Source organism: Mytilus trossulus, chromosome 4 (genome assembly GCF_036588685.1).
Source record: "Mytilus trossulus isolate FHL-02 chromosome 4, PNRI_Mtr1.1.1.hap1, whole genome shotgun sequence".
NCBI classification, from domain to species: domain Eukaryota; kingdom Metazoa; phylum Mollusca; class Bivalvia; order Mytilida; family Mytilidae; genus Mytilus; species Mytilus trossulus.
In genome coordinates this window covers 79,940,829-79,962,320 of record NC_086376.1, presented here as the reverse complement: position 1 = coordinate 79,962,320, position 21,492 = coordinate 79,940,829, and the positions used below count along the sequence as shown (strand labels likewise).

The window sequence follows — 21,492 nt, the reverse complement described above, 5'->3', positions numbered from 1 at the left end:
ATTTTTACTAAAACATTATTTAGACCCTGAAAAGATAAAAGACAAACTTTATATTATATTATATTATGTAAATACACAAATGCGATAAAGTCTATACATGGAAACAGGATATAAAACACCAATAAGAGACAATTAAAGATAACCATTTACATATATTGTCAGGTCCTGACGAATGTAGCATTATAATTTTGATACATGGGGCATACGGTATTTCGAAGATTGATTTTTTAAACTACACGAAAAGACAAATTTTCACAACCAACAATCTATCTTTAATTTGTTTAAATGCATCTTGATTGGTAATGATTGTTAAGAATATTCAATATTTGAATACCATTTTGTTTCACCATTGTTCGCTAGCATTAAAGTCTGGTTCTTTCTGATGTTAAGTCCTTGAGCAACAAAAATGTAAATTTCTCTTGTCACTTTTCATCTGTCTGTAAGACTCTTACTGTACCATAATTATGTAATAAATCGAGATCGTCACATTGTCAAACAGTAATTTAACTTCGAAAAGTCAATTCATGGGTTACAGAACACAAGTAGGACAACAATGTAACAAAATACAACAAAAGTATATAATTTGATGTAGTTTATTAACATATCACTATTTACAGATCTGTTCAGATTTTGACGATTGCAGCATCGAAAATGGAGGATGTGCAAACTTTTCTGTGTGCCAAAACACTGTTGTGAGTATTGTGTTTCTTTTATCTTTTTCGCTATAACTCAAACATATACGATTATTTAAATACAGGAACTGTTACTACTCCATATGACAATGTCTTCTTCCTATACTGGAAAAGACATAACTCTTTCAAATCAAACATGTAAAATCGTATAATATGATGTCCCTTCATACAACATATGTTTCCGGAATCACACACATCATGGAGGTATGATCATGCAAACTAAATAAATAATTATGAAAGCGATAGAACAAAAAGTGGATGAACAGAACAGCCAAAAACAGATAACGCCTTTGTCGACTGGCCATGGCCTTGTCTATTGTCCTTTGACTTATGAGTTTTGAATGTTCCCTTGTTATATTCTGCTCTGTTTTGTTCTAGAGTTAATAATTGATAGCAAATGATTAACAGTCCAGAGAAGTGCATTAACAGATAATTTAAGTAGCATAAGTATAGTAGAGTAAGCTGTAAGGAAACCTATGTGTTTTAACATGTAAACGAGATTCTTAAATAAAAACAGTTTTAGGTATGGAAAGCAAGATAATAAAATACACAAACGTATAATTATTCCGTAACATTTTTCGGATATTATTTTTTACATTATATATATTCAAAAAGGCATATCGAACGTTATTTTAGGGCTCATTTGTATGTGGAGGTTGTATTGATGGTTACTATGGAAACCAGACAGACGGTTGTAAAAAACTTGGAACAAAATGTCCTGACCAGGAATCTGAATGTGATATCAATGCCAGATGTATAAAGCACCAACGTAAAGCAGGATTCTTTTGTCAAGTAATAGTATTTTTACATTTCTATGCATACTCAGTATGCAATTTGTCATTTCATTTTAACCAGGACTATTATTTATCAATGTTTTTTTAAATGGAAATAGTATTCCCCATTTAACCTGTCGTATAAATTTCTTTTTGTAAGAACGAAATAGAAATTCACTTCAAAATTACATGTTATAAAAAACTACAGAAATGGTCACTTTTAATGATTTCTGAACTATTTTTACAGTGTAATATTGGTTTCGCTGGTGATGGATATATATGTGGAGAAGATTTTGACATTGACGGTGTCCCAGACAAAACACTTGACTGTTCTGGCTCTAGATGTTTACGAGTATGTAAAATACTTTAATGCGTCATAGATAAATTCATCTTTCATCTTTCTCTGAATGTTAAGCAAGCAAACGTTAACCTATTAACCTTTCTATCTATATTTCTGAAGCATTAATATTATATAGTTTTATAAGAATTGACCCATGGGCACTCACACCACATCTTCCTATATTTATTTTGTCTATGATTAAATTTATCGGCATCTTGTAAACGTTCGTTTTGTCGAAGTTTTTTCGTTTCTGTCTTACCTGAATTGGCAATATTACATTAATTCTTTTGTTAATATCGCGTCTAATATCTGTTTTCCACTTCTCTTTAAGGACAATTGTCGTGTAATTCCAAACAGTGGTCAAGAAGATACGGACATGGACGGTGTAGGTGACGCTTGTGATGATGATATAGATGATGACGGGATACCAAATTCTCCAGTAAGTATTTTCGTCTCTGGATAGTCAAATTTATTCTAAATCTCAGTCATCAACTGGCAAGCCACACATCATGATGGGTAACCGGTATTCAAAATTATAAAACTGGTTTAAGATTTTGACATCTCAATAGCAATCCAAACTTTTAAATTATATGTAGGCACTTTTAAAAATAATCAAGCTTCATTTTCTTCCAAAAAAGTTAGGTTCACTATCGAATCACGTTTATCTCGAACTCGTTGTATTTACATTACAACTAAAACCAGTTTCCTGTCGAACGTTAATCTTCATCAACTCGCGCTTTTTTATATGTCGATTGAGTTGCAGACCATCGATATTTAGCTATTTTTTTCTGTAAAATGTCATATTAAGTACAGACATAATTTGTTTATGTATTCAAATAATTAAAAAAAGTACTAGATATCAAGGGAAGTTTACAAACAACAGTCAACTCTATTTTACACAGACTTAACAGTGTCTGACTGTGGTATCCTTTATATCAAGATAAATTGGATAGAAAATGCAGCAAGGTCACATAATTTTAAGTACTAATAACTTACTTACTTCGGACCTTGGCTCATGTGGGGAGTATAGGCTATTGGCGAACCCCCTAGCTCAACTTAGCGTCGCTTCTCTAATGTGTTACAGTTGTGTCCTTGCTACTTCCTTTTAGATTCTTGTTCATGCACCAGGTGTTTCATGGTCGTCCACTGCTTTTTCCTCGAGGGTGCATTGGCAGTTGTTGATGAACCTTTGGAGTCTAGACAACATTGTTTTAGTTGTTCTTCATGTCTCTGATCAAAAGCAAGAGCTTTGATTTTACGTTGGAATTGAAAATTTCATATTTGTGCTTCTTGAGATGTTCTTGGCACTCCATACTTTCCCTAGAATTTTAAAAATGACTCTGGCTTTGTTGATTCTTGCTTTGTCATCAGCGTCTCATGCTATGTTGACAATGCTTTCTAGATAAGTAAACTCAATCTTAATTGGTTGTTTACGTTTGATATCGATCTTCATCATTTTTTTCTTTTCTTCGGCACTTGGTTTTAGTCCGAGCTTTATGGATGTTGAATAGAAAAGGGTTGTTTTTTCTTTCATTTGTTGTGTACTGGATAAAAGGGCTATATCATCAGCAACATCCAAGTCTTCTAGTTGTTGACACATTGTCCATTGGATTCCATTTATTTTCCCTTCAGTTGCTTCTTTCATGAGGTAGTCTATTGCCAAGAGGACAAGAAAAGGTGATATCAGGCAGTCTAAAATTTTTACATAAAGACTCTAGCTGAGCTTGCCTGCATGTATAACTCTGTATTTTATGTTGTTATAGAAGTTTTTTTTATGATGTTTATGAATGATTGTGGTATTCCAAAATGAGCCATGATGGTCCAAAGGGTTTCTGTGTCCAAACTGTCAAATGCCTGTTCGAAGTCAACAAAATTAATCAGTCGCCAGGTGTTCCATTCTAAGGGCTTTTCTTTTATTATGCGTAGTGTGGCTATCTGGTCTATGCATGATCGGTCTTTCCTAAATCCTGCTTGCTATTCTCTGAGTTTTAAGAAAATGACATATAAAGAATATGTACTGTTCAGTTAAAGGAAAATACTACTTTCTGTTCATTTTCATAATCCAGATCACACGAATACAGAAATAAATCGACAAGTAAGTATGTGAATGTCGATTGTCCATTGAAAAACCAACGTTCTCTTAAAACGTAACCGATGTTTGAAAATAAATAATTCAACTTTCAGGACAATTGTGAATTTGTTGTGAATCCCGACCAAGAACACATAGGAAATGATGAAGACAAGTTCGGCGATGCATGTGACAACTGTCCTTCTCTGTCAAATCCAGATCAGATAGATACTGACCAGGACGGATACGGTGATGCCTGCGATTCCGATATGGACAACGATGGTATAATTATACGTTTTTCTCTTTATATCTTCTACTAAGGGTTAACAATTTCAGATTTAGAACGACAGAAACTCTTTGATGCAAATTTATTATTGCTTTTGAAATAATTCAAATAATGAATTTGTGTGAGGGTTTGCAGAACCATGTATTCTCATAGGCAGCCGCATACTAAAAACCAGCATGTTACTTGTTTTTTTTTTCAATATCAATGCTTATTTTTCAACAGAGAAAATTTACGGGAAATTGTTTTCGTTCGTTTGTTGGATGTGTCTTTTACGTAATCGTTAGATCTCATTCAAGTGTCGAGATACTTGTCCGTTCATACTAAAGTTCTACCAATGTATCCGTCTATATTTCCTTCTTTACCAGTGAACGGATATCGTTATAATATAATGTGTGTCGTCTTTAACTATTTCAACCAAATGATTTTCATCTTTGCAAGCGAAGGGTTACGGTTCAGTTCCTTTCTCTTTATCATTGGCGGAGTAAGATAGAATAATTTCGGAGACACTATTATATTGATTTATATTGGTAATAGTGTAAAATATGTCACTGCTGGTGGAGTGTTAATTCCCCGAGGGTATCACAAGCCCAGTAGTTAGCATTTTTGTGCTGACATGAATTATCATTGATATGGTCACATTTTTAAATCAACTGTTTACCAAATTTTTATTTTTTGAAATACTTAGGCTTTTCTAACTCTGGAACAGATAACCTTAAGCTATATTTGGCAAAACATTTAGGAATGTTGGTCATCAGTGCTCTTCAACGTCGTACTTAATTTGGCCTTTTAACGTTTTTGGATTCGAGCGTCACGGATTAGTCTGTTTTAGACGAAACGTCTGGTGTAAATACAACATTTAATCGTGGCATCTATGATTAGTTTATTTGTAACTGGTTTCATCCAATTTCGTAATTCCTGGCTAACAAAGATGAATGATTTGTTGGTTGCCAAAAAAAACCCCTAACATACTGTAAAGTAGGCATCTCATTCCCAACGTTTCCTCCTAAAACATTACATAACGGATTCATGTGTGTTGGTGATAACCCATATTATTCATAACACAACAGCATTGGCAGATTCTGTTACTTTTATCTTTATCTTAATTTAATTATTGAAGATTACAATACCAAAAAAAAAAAAAGTTTTTCAAGTAGGATTTGACAACCCATTTATAATTTATTTTTGCATTTGGCTCAGTAAATTGAACTTAATTTTTACAGTACCCAATGTTAAAATGTATATTTTAATTTGATATGGATCAAGGGGATGACAATAAAAAAAAAAAAATTCTAACAAAAAAATGAGATGTTAACAGTCGAAAATTACAAAAATAAATTTATTGCACAAGAAGTGCTTTTTCTGGATTTTCCTTCACTAGAGACAATCAAATCCTACAAGATTGGAAGGCAACGACGTAAGTGTATTTTAACAACCGAAAAGCTATTAAGCGAGGAAGAACCATGTCTTATGAATAACCAAATCCATCGGAGGAAAACTTTCCCAAAGGAATTGGACCACTTAGTTTCTTAATAATTTCCAAAGTGCCCAACAGAGGATATATACAAAACACTTTGTGGCCTTTGATCATAGTACATCTTAATTGTATGGCAGTATATAAATAACCGTTATGTTTTGTATTAAGTTGGAACTTTTCTTTGTGATACGTTGTAATAGATTAGATAATGATCTTATATAAGAGAAGATGATAATGAAACATCACTGTATTCCTGTTAGTTTATTGGTCTTACATGTTATTTTAAATCGTAGAAAGACTCCTACAGACTTGACATAGATATCCAAAATACACCCAAATGCCAAGGTCAAGAGCAGGAAATGAATATACCTTGAGGTACCTACGACACGTTTGTCAGTACAGCAATATTTTGTAATTTTGTGGAATAGGTTGGATAATTATCTTATATATGGAAATAAATATCACTTAAGTCTAACTAATTATTGGTCTGTCAAGTTAGAACCCTTGAAATATTTCATTAGACATTGACATACATATAGAAATACTACGAATGCCAAGGTTGGGAACGGAAATGATGCCAAAAACTTGATATTGTTTGTATCCCTTCTTTCTCATAAATCTTCATAATATGTAACAATTGTAACAAATGATTAGATCAGCTTTGACGTGTGGGAGATCATTTTTCAAATAGTGTTCTTATTTTAGCTGCACTAATTTGACATCGGTATAATTTAATGTTCAGTTATCTTGCGTACTTGTATCATTGCCATTACTAAATGTGTTCTTAATTGTTATGATTTTTTTTTAAATTTGATAGTGGCATAGTGTCTTCGGATAGTTAAAATAAAAACGTGCATGTCTGTCATGATCTTTATCTTCTATTTCTTTTTACTTTAAAAGTTTTAATATTGTCTGGTCCATGTTTAAGATGTCAAATTCAATCTCCCCGCTGATGAATTGTATTATACACCTGAATATCATCTTTGGCACTATCCTTAGTCTTTCCTGCTGTTATTGTAAAAAACTGCAGTTAAAGTGCAAAACATAATCAACAGAACACATGAGAGGAAAAAATCGACAGAAAAACAGGCGGACAAGCGAACATGTACAACTCTAGATGAAATGATCATTAACTTTTGAATATTTTCAAGTTTATACTTGAAATTTGGTAAGAAATTATATTGTTAAATTGTTAAATGATTACGTTATCTATTTGCATTCAATGAATTAGATTGTCACGTTTGTAATAAACTTTTTTTAAAGGTATACCAAACGAATTTGATAACTGTGAGAAAGTGTACAATACGGACCAGAATGATACAGATAGTGACGACGTCGGGGATGCCTGTGACAATTGTATAAATATTTCAAATTACCTACAGGTATGAATGAAAAGATTTATAATGTATATATTAAAAAGAGTGGTCTATATATAGTTGGTAAGTCTAAGATAGCTCTGACTGTTGGTGGTCTTTACAGACTAACTAGGACCATTGCATGTCCATATGGGTAACATGGAAATTACCAAACCAGATTAAGTGCGGGTTCTTTCTCGCAATCGTAATAGATACATGAAATTCAGTAAGGCTGTTCTACCTCCTAAAGAATACCTAACCTGTATTTGGCAAAACTTTAAGAATTTTTTGGTCCTCACTGCTCTTCAACTTCGTATTTTTTTGGCCTATTTAATTTTGTTGGAAGACAAAACGCGCGTCTGTCGCAAATACAAAATGTTAATCCTGGTATCTATGATGAACTTATTGCCAAGCAGATAAACCATACATCATCCACGTCCTTAACCATTTTTATCCGAATATTTACCTGTAGTTCACTGACTTCTTACTCGAGCGCACAAGCGCTTATTACGTTTCCCTCTACCCTACATTTCCAGCGATGCAATTACGCTATCTTTAAGATATGCTATATTGCGTTATTTCCTATAAGAACTTGTAATAATTGGACCTAAATGAATGGTGTAATGCCAATTCGTCGAGCATAATTTATATAGTGGTATTGTCGTGTTTTATTGAATGAATAATATATGTGAATAGGATGGACTACTTTTGCATACATCAGATTGAATGAAGAGGCAAATTTCGTTAATATGTACTGGTTAATGAAAATAACGCGTTGTGCGCTTAACAGCCTACTGACTATGGTATTGCCAAAGTTGTTACTGTAGTACAACAACTTCTGATATCGCTCATGAGACATGCGTTTCTGGTATAAGATGATCAAAACCATGACAAATTTCTAAACACTTAACCGAACAATGTCATAGCTTAACCAAACCATAACAATTTCGATAGTTTGCGTTAGTTTCTTATAAACAACAATTCTGATGTAGACTAAGAAAGCACATTATAACATATTAATTGCTTTTTATTTGTTTGTTTGAACAGAACTGAGGCAATCGTTTGGGAAAGTAACTGAACACAACCATGTTCATCTTAACCAACTATGACAAAATCACTGCACTAATCGCTTCTCGATATGACGAGGTTACTATCCGTGTTTTGTGTGAATTAAATATTAGTATATTCATTTTACAAAAACAATGTTAATAACCAATGTTAATTTATTGTTTGTTTTCTAATGATTATATTTTCAGTTAGATGACGATAACGACGGTATCGGAAATGAATGTGATACAAACATTGATCTGTAAGTTAAATATGGATGATTATAGGAACTAAAAATATATAATATTATTTTTCAATGTAACACGTCTTCTGGTCAGTCAATAGATAGAAAAATATAACTACCATTCCTTTAATACGTAAAACCTGCACAAAGTTTAAGCATAGTTGAAGACTCTGTGCTATACCTTCGTTCTGGGAATTGCATGAACTATTTGCCTCAGGTCTTTTAATTTAAATCACAAAATAATTGGTCAGTCATGTAAGTAAGTGCATCTTACAGTGCAGAGTGGCATAGGAGTAAACTTAAAAATTTGTGGGGACAAACTTCTGAAAGTGACAAGCATGATCACCCAACTTGTCAATAGTACAAGAATCAGAGGTAATTCAGTCCTCTCTTTTTGTTTTAAATGTTTATGTTAGTTAATATTTTCACCCGAAAAAGGTAGAAGAAAGCAACAAAACAATCCCAGACTCCTCGATAAGCTCCTGTGTGATAATGATTGTTTTATTCTCTTTAATACATTTTCAGTGACAGCGATGGTATACAGGATGACCGTGATAATTGTCTGAATAAAGCCAACGCAGACCAAATAGATACCGATAAAGATGGTGTAGGTGTGTAAATACGACTTATGAAAGTGTCAATGACATCACATCTTATTAAAATGTTCCCAGTTTGTATCAATTGAAGTGTTATATTTCCTATTTTGCAAGTAAATTTCAAAATATATCTATAACATTTTGAAATTTCCAATTTGCAAAATAGGAAATATAACAGAAGTAACGTCAATTTGGTGCTTTAGAATTTGCCTGTAAATTTGTTTTTACTTTCTGTAAATACAAAAAGTAAAGCTAATAATTTGGCTATAGAAAACTTATCTTTATTTTCTACATTTCTACGTGAGGTTCTGGAAATGGAAACATACATTATATGATTAGATAGAAAGGAGTTTGAGTTTATTATGCCTTGAAATGATCGAAAAACAATTTAATTTGATAGTAATGGTCTTGTATTGTTTTCAGTCTACGTCTTGGCTTTAATTGAGACATAAAGATCACTAATAGTGCTTTCTTAGAATTTTGAATCAAGGGAGCTCCCCTTAAACTTTTGGCTCTTTGCACAAAAACTCTTGAGATAAAGATAAATCGTAAGTGACTTATGAGTATCGTTTAGCGTCAGATTTGTTGTGAAATGAATCGCAGGTATTATACCCTGTTCATACGACATTATATAAATACCACAGCCATGTGATAGAGTAAATTAACATCCTCGAATTAGCCAATCAAAATATGGCATTTTAACGTGAACTACAATAAAACAAAATGATATCTTATACAAACTTAATCAAAAATCCATAAAACCTTATGTTAATCTTACATGCGTGTGAACCGAGTATTAGTTACATGTACACGGACTTATTCTTATTGTTAAATTTTGTTTAAGTGATTCACCTTATTAATCCAGAGCATATGATAGTTACTATATTTCTTTTCTAGGCGATGCTTGCGACGATGATGACGACGACGATACTATTCTCGACGATGTTGATAACTGTCCATTAGTCTACAATATCAATCAAACCGACACAAATGGTAAGATTGATTTGTAAAAATAAACATGCAATATCAAAAAAGTATAATATAGAAAAACTCCGAGGAAAATTCAAAACAGAAAGTCCATAATCAAAAGGCCTATCGTATGTTGCCTTCATTTGGAATAACAACGTCAGACATTTTCTTATTTAAACCCACTATTTAAACCTCTCACCTGTTAAAACATTCGCAGAAAATTTCATGATATTGACAACGATGTGTGAACAAAACAAGCTGACATAATTGGTACAGATGTCAAACTCTTTTTTTTAACACAGCTTGAAAACTCCGAATTTTTCTAATTTGTTAATATAATTCGTTTTTTTTTTTTTTTTTAACTACCTTATTTAATATTTGTTTTCTGTTTGTTTCTAATAAGAACCAGAATTATATGCTTTTTTTAAATATTCAAATTGATTTGAGTGCTCTTAAAATGATATTATGCCTTCCGGATGAGATTTTGCCCCAAAAGTGCTGAGACATGATGTTATGCAAGTTTGGTCGAGTTTTCCCGACCCGTATGTCAACTGAGAATTTCAAGACCCTGTGTCGCTTACCTGACTCTAATTTGGGTTTGGAAATCGTGTTGAAATAGAAAAAAATCATAACAGATGAGTGAGGCCAAATTTGGTTCAATATTTAATAAAAATTAGTGGATCGGCAACAAAGTAGCAATACTTCTTCATCACCTCATCATAAGAAACATTTATGCCATGTTTGGTTTCCTTCTGTTCAGTGGTTCTCTAAAAGAAGACCTTTGTTTGTATTTCCCTTAGGGTCCTGTGTTAAACTGAGTCCCCCGTTGGTTTTTGTTTCTTTCCGTTCAGATGTCTCTTAAAGATGACATTTGTATGTATTTCCAATAGGGTCCTATGCTAAACTAAGTCCCCCGCTAGTTGCCATCTTGGATGATGGATCGGCTTTAAAGTAACAACACTTGGTCAGCACCTCATAAGGAACATTTATGCCATATTTGGTTCCTTTCCGTTCTGTGGATCTCTAGAAGTTCAAACTGTAAAAAGTGACAAACGTTAACGACGACGGACGCCAAGTGTTGATAATAGCTTATAGTTCGTAAAAACCAAAATACAACATTTATGACACTGTTTTGATATTATATGAATTTTTGCAAAGCCTCAAAATCCATCTTTCTCAAGCATATTTTCATATGAACATAATTATTTTAGAGTTTTTAAATTAACCTGTGAACCAAATTATTTAGATATCACATAGAGTTTAATCCTAAAATATAAAAACAGAATTAAAGTTTTTTTTTTAATTCTTTTACTCTTGCAAATATGAAAAATAAATTTGAATATTTATCATCAGGTGATGGGTATGGAGATGCTTGTCAGTTCGATAGTGACGGAGATGGTTATCCGGATGATGAAGATGTGTGTCCGAACAACGCGGGAGTTTTTGCGACTGATTTCCGGTCGTACCGTACTGTTACATTGGATCCAGTTGGAGATTCCCAAATCGATCCTAAATGGGTTATATTGCATGGCGTATGTAGATTTTTTTTTCGAAATTATTATTTGATTTGAACAATTTGTCCACTAAGTATTTATTTTTTAAACTAAATTGAATTTTTTGGTTCTCTTGGCTAAAAAAAAAGCCACCCTTCCCCTGACTAAAGATGAATGGCCGTTGTGGTGCCTATTTGAAACGAATTACATTTTCAGTATGAAAGTGAGATACAAATATCTGAATTTACCTAAATATATTTTTAATCACTTTTCTAGAATATAGACTCATGAAAATAAAAAAAAATGAAAAATAAAATGGAACATGAATATTTGTAGGGTGCTGAAATTTACCAGGTTATGAATAGTGACCCTGGTGTAGCTATTGGTAAGTACTTTATATGACATTTGTGTTTAAAATATAAATATGAAAATGTATAGTTTGTGTTCATTTTGCAGCAAAATATATGCAAACTGTGGGATGTTTTGCATGAAACGTGATAGTAATTCTTGATAAATATTGAGTCGAAACTCGATCATAATTCTTTTTGCTTCACATTATCAAAAATTCGAATCGGTCATTGAGGTAAACCAATGTCTGATTTTGCCACATATTTTAAGAGAAGTGTTACTTTCCCGCTTTACCTATTTGCAAATGGCTGCAATGTTGGTTAATAAAAACCTTCAAAACCAGCCGAAAAAATATTTTAATAGGGTTTTGCCTACAAGGTCCATATTTTATTTTTGTGGTGTCTGGGGATTGTTATAATCCCACCAAAAACAATTGTAAAATTCATGATTTTGTAACTCTGTGAATATTATTGATAATTCCAACAATATAATATGTCTCAGTTTATTACAACCACATTCGCACGCACTCATACACAAGCCCTAAAGTATCTCCATGCACAATAGTAAAAATACCGATGAATTTCAAAAGGAGCAGGTCAAGTGAAACGCAGATTCCTTTTCTCTGACTGAATTGTTTTAGCTGGGATAAGTTGGTGAGAATGATTTTTATCTTTAATACAACTTTACTTAATTTAAATTATATGGTTCTTGTAGTAAATACGTTCATATTTGTTAATCACACTTTGTATGAATTTGTTTAAATCGTGTATTTGTTTCAATATCAGACTACGCCCAATGACTTTTCATTTTAAGGGCATACATAGTTGAAAGAAACATTAAATAGGCATTGTTCTAAAATGAAATTCGATGCATATGACACAAAATAAAGAAATCTTTTGATAAACCAATGAACCGATACGTTGATTTAAACAATTGAAATCGTGTGTTGACTTTTTAAGTCATTATTAACGAGCACAACCGCTATCCGAATATTTAAAATTGGGTGTCAGGAATTTCAAAGGTAAGTTTTTTAATTAAAAATTATGTTGTCATTTTATAATGCACTGTGAAATGTTTTGCAATCCCTTAATACATAATTCACATTAGTTTTCGGTCAAAGTTGAAATAGTTTGTTTTGGATCCAAAAAATATTTGCAATTTTGCAATTTATTTTTTTTTAGATTTTCAAGCATCATTTTAATAATCCGGCTGCTTCTACAAACTTTTTTTTTCAATGATGCATACTTATCAGCGAATAACTTTGATTAATTATTAAAATGCACGTAAATGATCTGTAAAAATTGTATTTTAGACAAACAATGGCAGAAGCAGACGATAAGGCAGTGAAGTTTCAGTCCCCTGATCCAACACCGGAAGAAAAGGAACCTACCAAGCTGTCGTTTGAATCTCTTCCAATTAACGACAATCAGAACGAAACACCGGAGGTTGTCCATGAAATAATCAGGCTAAAAGAGAAAGCAGAGCAATTCTTAAAGGACCAGCTTCCACAATCCCCAGGACATGTGTCGTCTTTATCTACAAAAGAAACAGGAAATGCAGCAGCACAAACAGCAACGGAACAAAAATTGACACCAACTCCAAGAAGTACTGCTAAACCAAGTTCTGCTGCTTCGAAAACTAAACCAAGATCCAAAACTCCAGTTTCTTCAAGGTCTTCTTCCGTGACTTCGCGCAAAACACCCGATTCAATACCGAAAACTGTACAAAAAGGAATGTCGTCCAAATCCTCATTCACTCCACGCAGTGGCAGAATGTCCACGGGGAAAATACAACTTTCTCCTATTCAGAGTCACAACAGCTCATCACGTGTTTCTAGCAGGAACAAAACATTTACTTCAGCGAACTCAAGTATTTCTATTGACCTATCTGAACGGGAGCATACAAAGGATTTTGAAGGACTAACTTGCACACCATGTGAAAACCAAGACACTTTCCATGAAGCACACTATTGGTGCCGGGATTGTAACGAGGCTCTATGTGAAGCGTGCAGTGACCATCATAAATCTCTCGGAATGTCAAAGACTCACAAGCTCATCAAAATCTCCGAAACTGACGAAATGCCATTTACTCTTAAGATAAAAGAGAACTGTTCATTTCACAAGCACAAGAAATACGATTTTTTCTGCACTGAACATGATGTATCAATTTGTGCACAATGTGTTACGTCAACACACAAATTCTGCAACGACGTGCTGACCGTAGATGATGCTGCACAAAAATCGCTAAGTTTTACCGACATGAAGTTGATTGACGAAAAAATGAAAGTTTGGTCGCAAATGGTAGAAAAACTCCAAACACAGAGAGCTAGAAATATGCGCGAGCTAGATCTACAGCGGTCAGCCATAGAAAAAGAAATTAAAAGGTTTAGAGATGAGTTAGTGAAACATTTTGATGCCATGCAACAGAAATCTCTCGACGAACTAGCAGACGTGTATGCTAAAAACATGAAAGAGATTCAGCGCCAAAACCAAACCCTTCAGGAACGACAGCTGTCTCTCGGGGATATGCAAAGGGATATCAAGATGATGCAAACTTATGCATCACAATATCAAGTTTTTCTTGGTAACCGGGAACTAAAGGAGAAACAGGCTCATGAAATGAAACTTCTAAAAGTCTTCGAAGGTCAATTCAATCACGTGACTTTGGAGTTTGTCGTCACAAATTTTATGGATTTGCCCTTGAAAGTGGAAAAGTTTGGAATAGTCAGAAGTAACATCAAACCAATGCCGCTTTCGCTGGATATTAAATTCGACAAGAAAGAAAAAGACAAGAAAGCTGCCAACCAGGCTGTTGTTACTACCATGCCAAGCAATATCATTTTGAAATCAAAAGGTTGTTTCTCAGTGGAAAAGGGTAGCAACTTTAATTTTATACGCGGAGGAACTATCTTGTCGGATGGGCGTATTATATTATTAGATCACAACAATAAATGTCTCATAGTATTTAGTCCAAAAGGATCAATTTTGGACAGGATCACATTTTATTCTTGTCCTTGGGATGTGGCGTGTATTGAACCAGGCCAAGTGGGATTGACGATCCCCGACAAGAAAGAAATAGTCATCATGGAAACGAAGAAATTCTCTTTAGTACAACAGATAAAAGTTAACAATCCGTGTACTGGAATCGCTGCGATGGATGGAAGAATTGTTGTTGTGTGTGAGAAAGTTGGATTTGTCATTCTAGACAGGACCGGTACAATAGCTGCTACCTTAAAATGTGACGTCAGTGGAGTCCGGTACGTCGTAGCTGCATTTGGAAACCTGTACTATACCGACTTTATTCGCAAAACTGTAAATTGCATTGATTTGAATGGGAGTAAAGTGTTTAAGTTTCAAAATGATAATTTGAAATATCCCTGTGGAATCACTGCGATAAGAGACGAATTTGTTCTCGTAACGGGTTACAATTCGAAAAATGTCATTGCTGTGTCGGCAGACGGCAAGTATCACGAGATAGTTCTTACTCATCGAGATGGATTGATGTATCCAACCGCAATTGACTATTGTCATGAAACTAGTACATTAATGCTATGCTCCAACAGAAGGGGAACTGTTGAAGTTTTCGATATGACATGAACTTAGTAAACAAAATGTATATATATAGTAGTTATCGGTTTTCTAGAGACATATTTATTTAGTACTGTTTTGCTTGTATTTGTTATATTTGCTATATTGTTGTTTTTTATTAGATTTTTTATTAAAAATTTCTGAAGTAAAATAGTGTTTATGTTATGATAGGAAATTCAAAAAATGAAACTATTAGATTAGAACTTATGAACGGTGATCATAATTTGACAAAAAAACTGTCAAGAAACAGATTAACGAAATTGTTTAGGTTAGTCGACTACGTGCAAATGAAAAAAGACAGCAAGTATTTCCAAAACAAAAAATAAAATTCAGGGTAATACGAGCATCATCAGTAAAGGACCTAAATATCGTCCCCCGTCAATTATTAATTGGAATGAGTGTCGTAATATCATCCACGACTCACTCCATACTTACTGTATGAAATGGATAAAACGGGAAAAAGCTGACAAAAAATCTTTAGACTCGTTTTTTAATTCAGTAATGAAGATAGTTGATATACGTATTCAACATTTTAAAGAACATTTTACTATTAACAATAACCACAATGAAACTATTTCTCGCATCAAACATAAACTAAAAGAACTAGCCAAGGAATTTGTTTTTGTCCCGGCCGATAAAGCTGCTAATAATATTATTATTGTTTGACGTAAATTTTACATTGAGATTCTGAAAAAGGAAATCACCAATTCACCAACATTCCAACTGACTCCATTTTCAGAAAACGAAATCTGTAACAAACATAAATTTTTAGCCACCGCTTTACAAGCAGAGCCAAATACAATGAAAGTCCCAACTATGTATTGGCTTCCGAAGCTACACAAAACCCCTTACACATATAGATTTATTTCGTCTTCAAGCCATTGTTCAACTACTGAATTGTCTATTATTCTTACCAGCACACTTGGTACAATTAAAAACCTTATAATAAATTGTTCAAATAAGGCCTTCGAAAATAGTGGAATAAATTACTTTTGGAGTGTCAAGAACTCGTTGGAAGTACTTGATAAATTGCATGCTTATATTGGTGATTTTGAATCTGTTCAAAGTTTTGATTTTTCTACCCTGTATACCACATTGCCTCACATTCTCATTAAGAAAAAATTCACACACCTAATTAAATGGGCATTCAAAAAATCAGAATGTGAATATATATGTTCAAACTCTTTTAGGTCATTTTTTAGTAGCAATAAACAAAAAAACTATGTTAATTGGACATGCTTTGATATATGCCCTTGAATTATCGGAATTCCAATGGGGACTAACTGTGCACCACTTATTGCGGACCTCTTTTTGTATTGTTACGAGTTACAATTTATGACAAAAATATGCAAAGACCCATCAAAACAACATTTGATAAACAAATTTAATAATACTTTTAGATATTTGGATGATATTTTGGCTCTCAATAATGACGACTTCAGTATGTATATTAATGAAATTTATCCTGGTGAACTTACTTTAAATAAAGCTAATACTAACAATGACCACTGCCCTTTCCTCGATCTTGATATCTATATCACTAACGGAAAGCTGAATACTAAAATTTATGATAAAAGGGATGATTTTTCATTTCCTATCGTTAATTATCCGTTTTTAGATGGTGACGTTCCCTTGTCACCATCTTACGGTGTTTATATATCTCAACTTGTACGATTCGCTCGTGTATGTAACAATGTTTTAGATTTTAACGAGAGAAATTTATGTATTACTGAAAAATTATTACACCAGGGTTTTCGATATCACAAACTAGTCAAAACATTTACTAAATTTTATCATCGGTATAAAGACATCATTCGTAAATATAGCTCAACAGTCAACATGCAGACTTTTTATACGTTCAGGTATTTCACATCCAATTTTTTATGGAAATATTCTTTATAAAGCACAAAGGTGTCAGTATTCACCTCATAAACTTACAAAACCTTTGAATAGACTTATTAAGAAGGGATATAATTACGATACTGTTGTCAAGCCATTAAAGATTGCATATTTTGGCGTTAATATTGAGTCACTGATAAGGTCTTTGCGTCGGAACTAAACACATTTATTCTAAAAACAGTTGTTGGCATGACACGGGTTATGTTCTTCTCATATATGTTATGATGGTATGATACTAAACCCCTTACGGGAAGGATTGTGCCTGATGTTCATATGATGAAATCATAATCTTTCAGTCAATTTAATTGAAGTCTGGAGCTGGCATGTCAGTTAACTGCTAGTAGTCTGTTGTTATTTATGTATTATTGTCATTTTGTTTATTTTCTTTGTTTACATCTTCTGACATCAGACTCGGACTTCTCTTGAACTGAATTTTAATGTGCGTATTGTTATGCTTTTACTTTTCTACACTGGTTAGAGGTATAGGGGGAGGGTTGAGATCTCACAAACATGTTTAACCCCGCCGCATTTTTGCGCCTGTCCCAAGTCAGGAGCCTCTGGCCTTTGTTAGTCTTGTATTATTTAAATTTTAGTTTCTTGTGTACAATTTGGAAATTAGTATGGCGTTCATTATCACTAAACTAGTATATATTTGTTTAGGGGCCAGCTGAAGGACGCCTCCGGGTGCGGGAATTTCTCGCTACATTGAAGACCTGTTGGTGACCTTCTGCTGTTGTGTTTTTTTGTTTTTTTTGTTTTTTTTTTGGTCGGGTTGTTGTCTCTTTGACACATTCCCCATTTCCATTCTCAATTTTATCATATTTGTTTAAAACGTGTTACAGCTTAATCATGCTCTTCTTATATAAGTAACGAGGAGTTATGTTAAAACAAAATAAAAGAAACGCTACTCTGTTTAAAGCTAACACGTCAACAATACAATGCACACATCAGTCGGTTGAAAAACAAATTGAAATTATTTACATCATGTTATAAGACAAGACATACCCAACATAATATATTTATATAGTTATTCTAATATGACTTCGGCTTCTTTCGCTTTGTAAAAAACACCGTGATAAAATTCGCTCAGAATAAAACACGACCCAGGCCATGTGTAAATTCCAATTATTCACATCATTTACAATCATTTACATCCAACAAACCTATGACTTCCATGAAATATTTCGTAAACAAACTTCTTCTTTCAAGTAAGGAACCAGATTTAAAAGTTGAGCGCCCACAAACAAGTTATGCTTTTGATACACCAATTTCTTAGTTTTGATCACAAACAAAAAATCTGCGCTGTTGTTACACCAATGTACAAAGATAGGGGATTGAGCGCTAACAAACTTGGTGTGCTGTTATACCACTGTCCCAGGTTAAGCAGTTGAGAGCTCACACACAGCTCACACACTTGTTGTGTTGTTACACTAATGACCTTAAATTAGGAGCGCTCACACAGTTGTGCTTCCAGATAAGGTGAATCAGCAAACACAAACATGTGTTCTTGTGGCACCGATGTCTCAAATCAGAAGATTGGGCGCCAACAAATTTGTGCTGCAACACCAATGACACAGGTTGGGGATTGAGCGGGTATGAAATAGGAGTTTAGCGCTCACAAACTTTTGCTGTTGTTTCACTTATGTCCCAGATAGGCGTTGAGCGCTCATCAACTTGATGAGCCTTACGGCCAATGTCACAGGTTATGGGGTTAAGAGCTCACGCACTTGTTGTGTTGTTGTTAAAGTAATGTCCCAGGCTAGGGGTTGCGATCTCACAACATTAAATAAGGATATGTGATACAGTGAGGTGTATGATTTCCAATGAGATGATGATCAACCAAGAATCAAATGAAGTGAATGTGAGCAATGTATTATAGAACAACGAGAAAAAAAACACTACATGCACTAATTTTGCTACTTTTTTTTAGTGTATAATGCTTACATGTTGCCATCAGTAACGTTAGTAACAATTCACTTGTTGTCATTAGTAGTTACAGTTTTTCCTTTTAAAAGAGGCATCTTGTTTTTATTCCTATCTCATTTTAATAACAATTTAATCACTTGAATTTTAAGTGATAAAACTCTTTTAATGAGGTTTTTGTCTTTTATTTTTTAATTGATTCAACTAGTATTCCTACAGTGTTAGATTATTGAACAATTTATTTACATTTTTACAAGTTTTTTCCCAGTTTCGTATTTTAATATTACTTCAGGTGATGCCACATTTGGAGGGGTAGATTTTAGCGCCACATTCTTCATAAACTCTGGAGTAGACGATGACTATGCAGGGTTTATCTTCAGTTACCAGGACAGTTCTAGTTTCTATGTTGTCATGTGGAAAAAGTCCGAGCAGACTTATTGGCATGCTACTCCTTTCAGAGCCGTAGCACAGCCGGGCATTCAGTTAAAAGTTGTTAAATCTCTGACGGGACCCGGAGAAGACCTCCGAAATGCTTTGTGGCATACTGGTGATACAGAAAATCAGGTAAACTACGAATTCCTCACATAAATCAGTCCGCTATGTAGCTGCAAAAAGTGTCACGCTCTATGCATTCAAAGCAACAAGTCAGAGGTCCAAATATGTGGTCTTTGCAAGACACAATTATGTCCCTATCAAACATTTTCTCCTTTTCTGGTGGCATTTCAAATTTCCCTGTCGGCTCAACTGTCTGAACCTACCATTTGTATTAATCATTATTTTGTTCTTGTCATGAATATGCATGAAATATTAGACTAAACGTATAAAACAAACTACAATCAATCAATCACCTGTCTGTCATGTTAATTGCATATAAAGCAATACTGGTATCCTTAACAAGATACTTGTAGTTTTGATAATCATGGTAGTTTCGGATAAAATGGTATGACTGTGATGTGGTAGAAAATATTTGAATTGTGATTTCATCCGTTCAATCAGTTTCAATGCAATTCTTATGTCATGATTTACATCTCCGATGCCCGAATCTCCATTGTATAAAACGAGACTTTTTTGCACAAGGTTTCCCAGAAACAAAAAATAAAAGTTAGTTTTTCAGTTCCAGAAAAGTAATAACCATCAAAATCGAAAAGGAGGAACTGTGGCATGATTACCAATTAGACAACAATCAAAGTGTAATACGCCTGATCAGAAGAAAGGTTGATCTAGAGATCAACCATTTGGTTTCAGAGGAGAAATCATATCCCAAAGGATTCAGTGTTGAGATTTGTTGGGTCGTTGCAACCATGCCTGATACTATAACGGCACACAATTTGGAATTGTGTATTTCGCATTCTTTTTAAAGTGTAGTGTAGATGATATGTCCTGTTTTATTGACCTTTCGGAACCCCTGGATTCATTTCCTTGTAAGTAGACACGGGATCTGTTATTTATTATTTTTATAATAGAAAATAACTTTATAGTTGCAGAGTAGAATAAATATTAAAATTCTACTTATCTGAACAAATAATTGCAAACGGTGGAAAAAGACCATCTCAGATTTCGACAAATTTGTTTGAAAAGAGAAGAAACATTTTGACGTTTTTATCTGAACATTTAAGGTATTCTTTTTCCTATGCGTAACTCACTCGCAATTGAAGAACAGGAAGTAGGTGGCTGACAGTATCACAAAGCGCTTACACGCTACAACTTATCACTTTCAACAAACTGCTGAAGAAATCATAAAGTTATTCTGTTGTAGTTGACGAGGAAGGTATGGGGGAAATATTTGTCTGATAAACGGACGGACGGACAAGGTAAATGAAATCAGCACCAACCTAGGATATGATAAGATTATTTTTTTCTGGTAAATTGTCAAGACGAGATACTTTTTTTACCACACACAAATTACTATAGGGACTATAACCTTTCCTCAAATTCATTTATAGATTTGGGCGGTCGACTGTATCTATGGTAACTTATTTGAAAATAGATCTCACATGCTCGTTTTTACGGCGATGTTCAACCTTTTATAGCTTACTATGCTTATGGATTTTACTCATTGTTGAAGGTCATACTGTGGCATGTAGTTGTCAACTTAAACGTCATCTGGTCTCTGGTTGATAGTTGTCCGAGACTCTCATTGGCAACAATACAACATCTGTGACTTTTTATATTGAGTATAGAACCCATAAATTTAGTTACCCTATGTAAACATGTCGATCATTTGAATTAAACTATTTTGAAGGTATATAAATACCGTAAGATCTTTGAATATTGTCTTTGTAGAGTACAGTTCTGAATAATTGTGGTCCTACATTCTAGGATATATGTAGTTTTGCATTGCACAAGGATGTGCTTTTCCCAGACTGTTTAATATATGTATCGATTGAAATATTAGGTT

General features: G+C 33.7%; 1 protein-coding gene across 1 annotated transcript in view; it reads left to right on the top strand.

Moving 5' to 3' along the window:
* Window positions 1–21,492, top strand: part of LOC134716074 (cartilage oligomeric matrix protein-like) — a 42,415-nt gene that overhangs the window by 14,747 nt on the left and 6,176 nt on the right. The window contains exons 10-21 of the mRNA XM_063578815.1: window positions 618–692; window positions 1,329–1,484; window positions 1,713–1,817; window positions 2,137–2,244; window positions 3,990–4,155; window positions 6,897–7,015; window positions 8,245–8,297; window positions 8,805–8,890; window positions 9,773–9,868; window positions 11,198–11,376; window positions 11,674–11,722; window positions 19,387–19,658. Coding sequence (XP_063434885.1) covers window positions 618–692; window positions 1,329–1,484; window positions 1,713–1,817; window positions 2,137–2,244; window positions 3,990–4,155; window positions 6,897–7,015; window positions 8,245–8,297; window positions 8,805–8,890; window positions 9,773–9,868; window positions 11,198–11,376; window positions 11,674–11,722; window positions 19,387–19,658 — 1,464 coding nt within the window. The remainder of the gene's footprint in view (window positions 1–617; window positions 693–1,328; window positions 1,485–1,712; window positions 1,818–2,136; window positions 2,245–3,989; window positions 4,156–6,896; window positions 7,016–8,244; window positions 8,298–8,804; window positions 8,891–9,772; window positions 9,869–11,197; window positions 11,377–11,673; window positions 11,723–19,386; window positions 19,659–21,492) is intronic.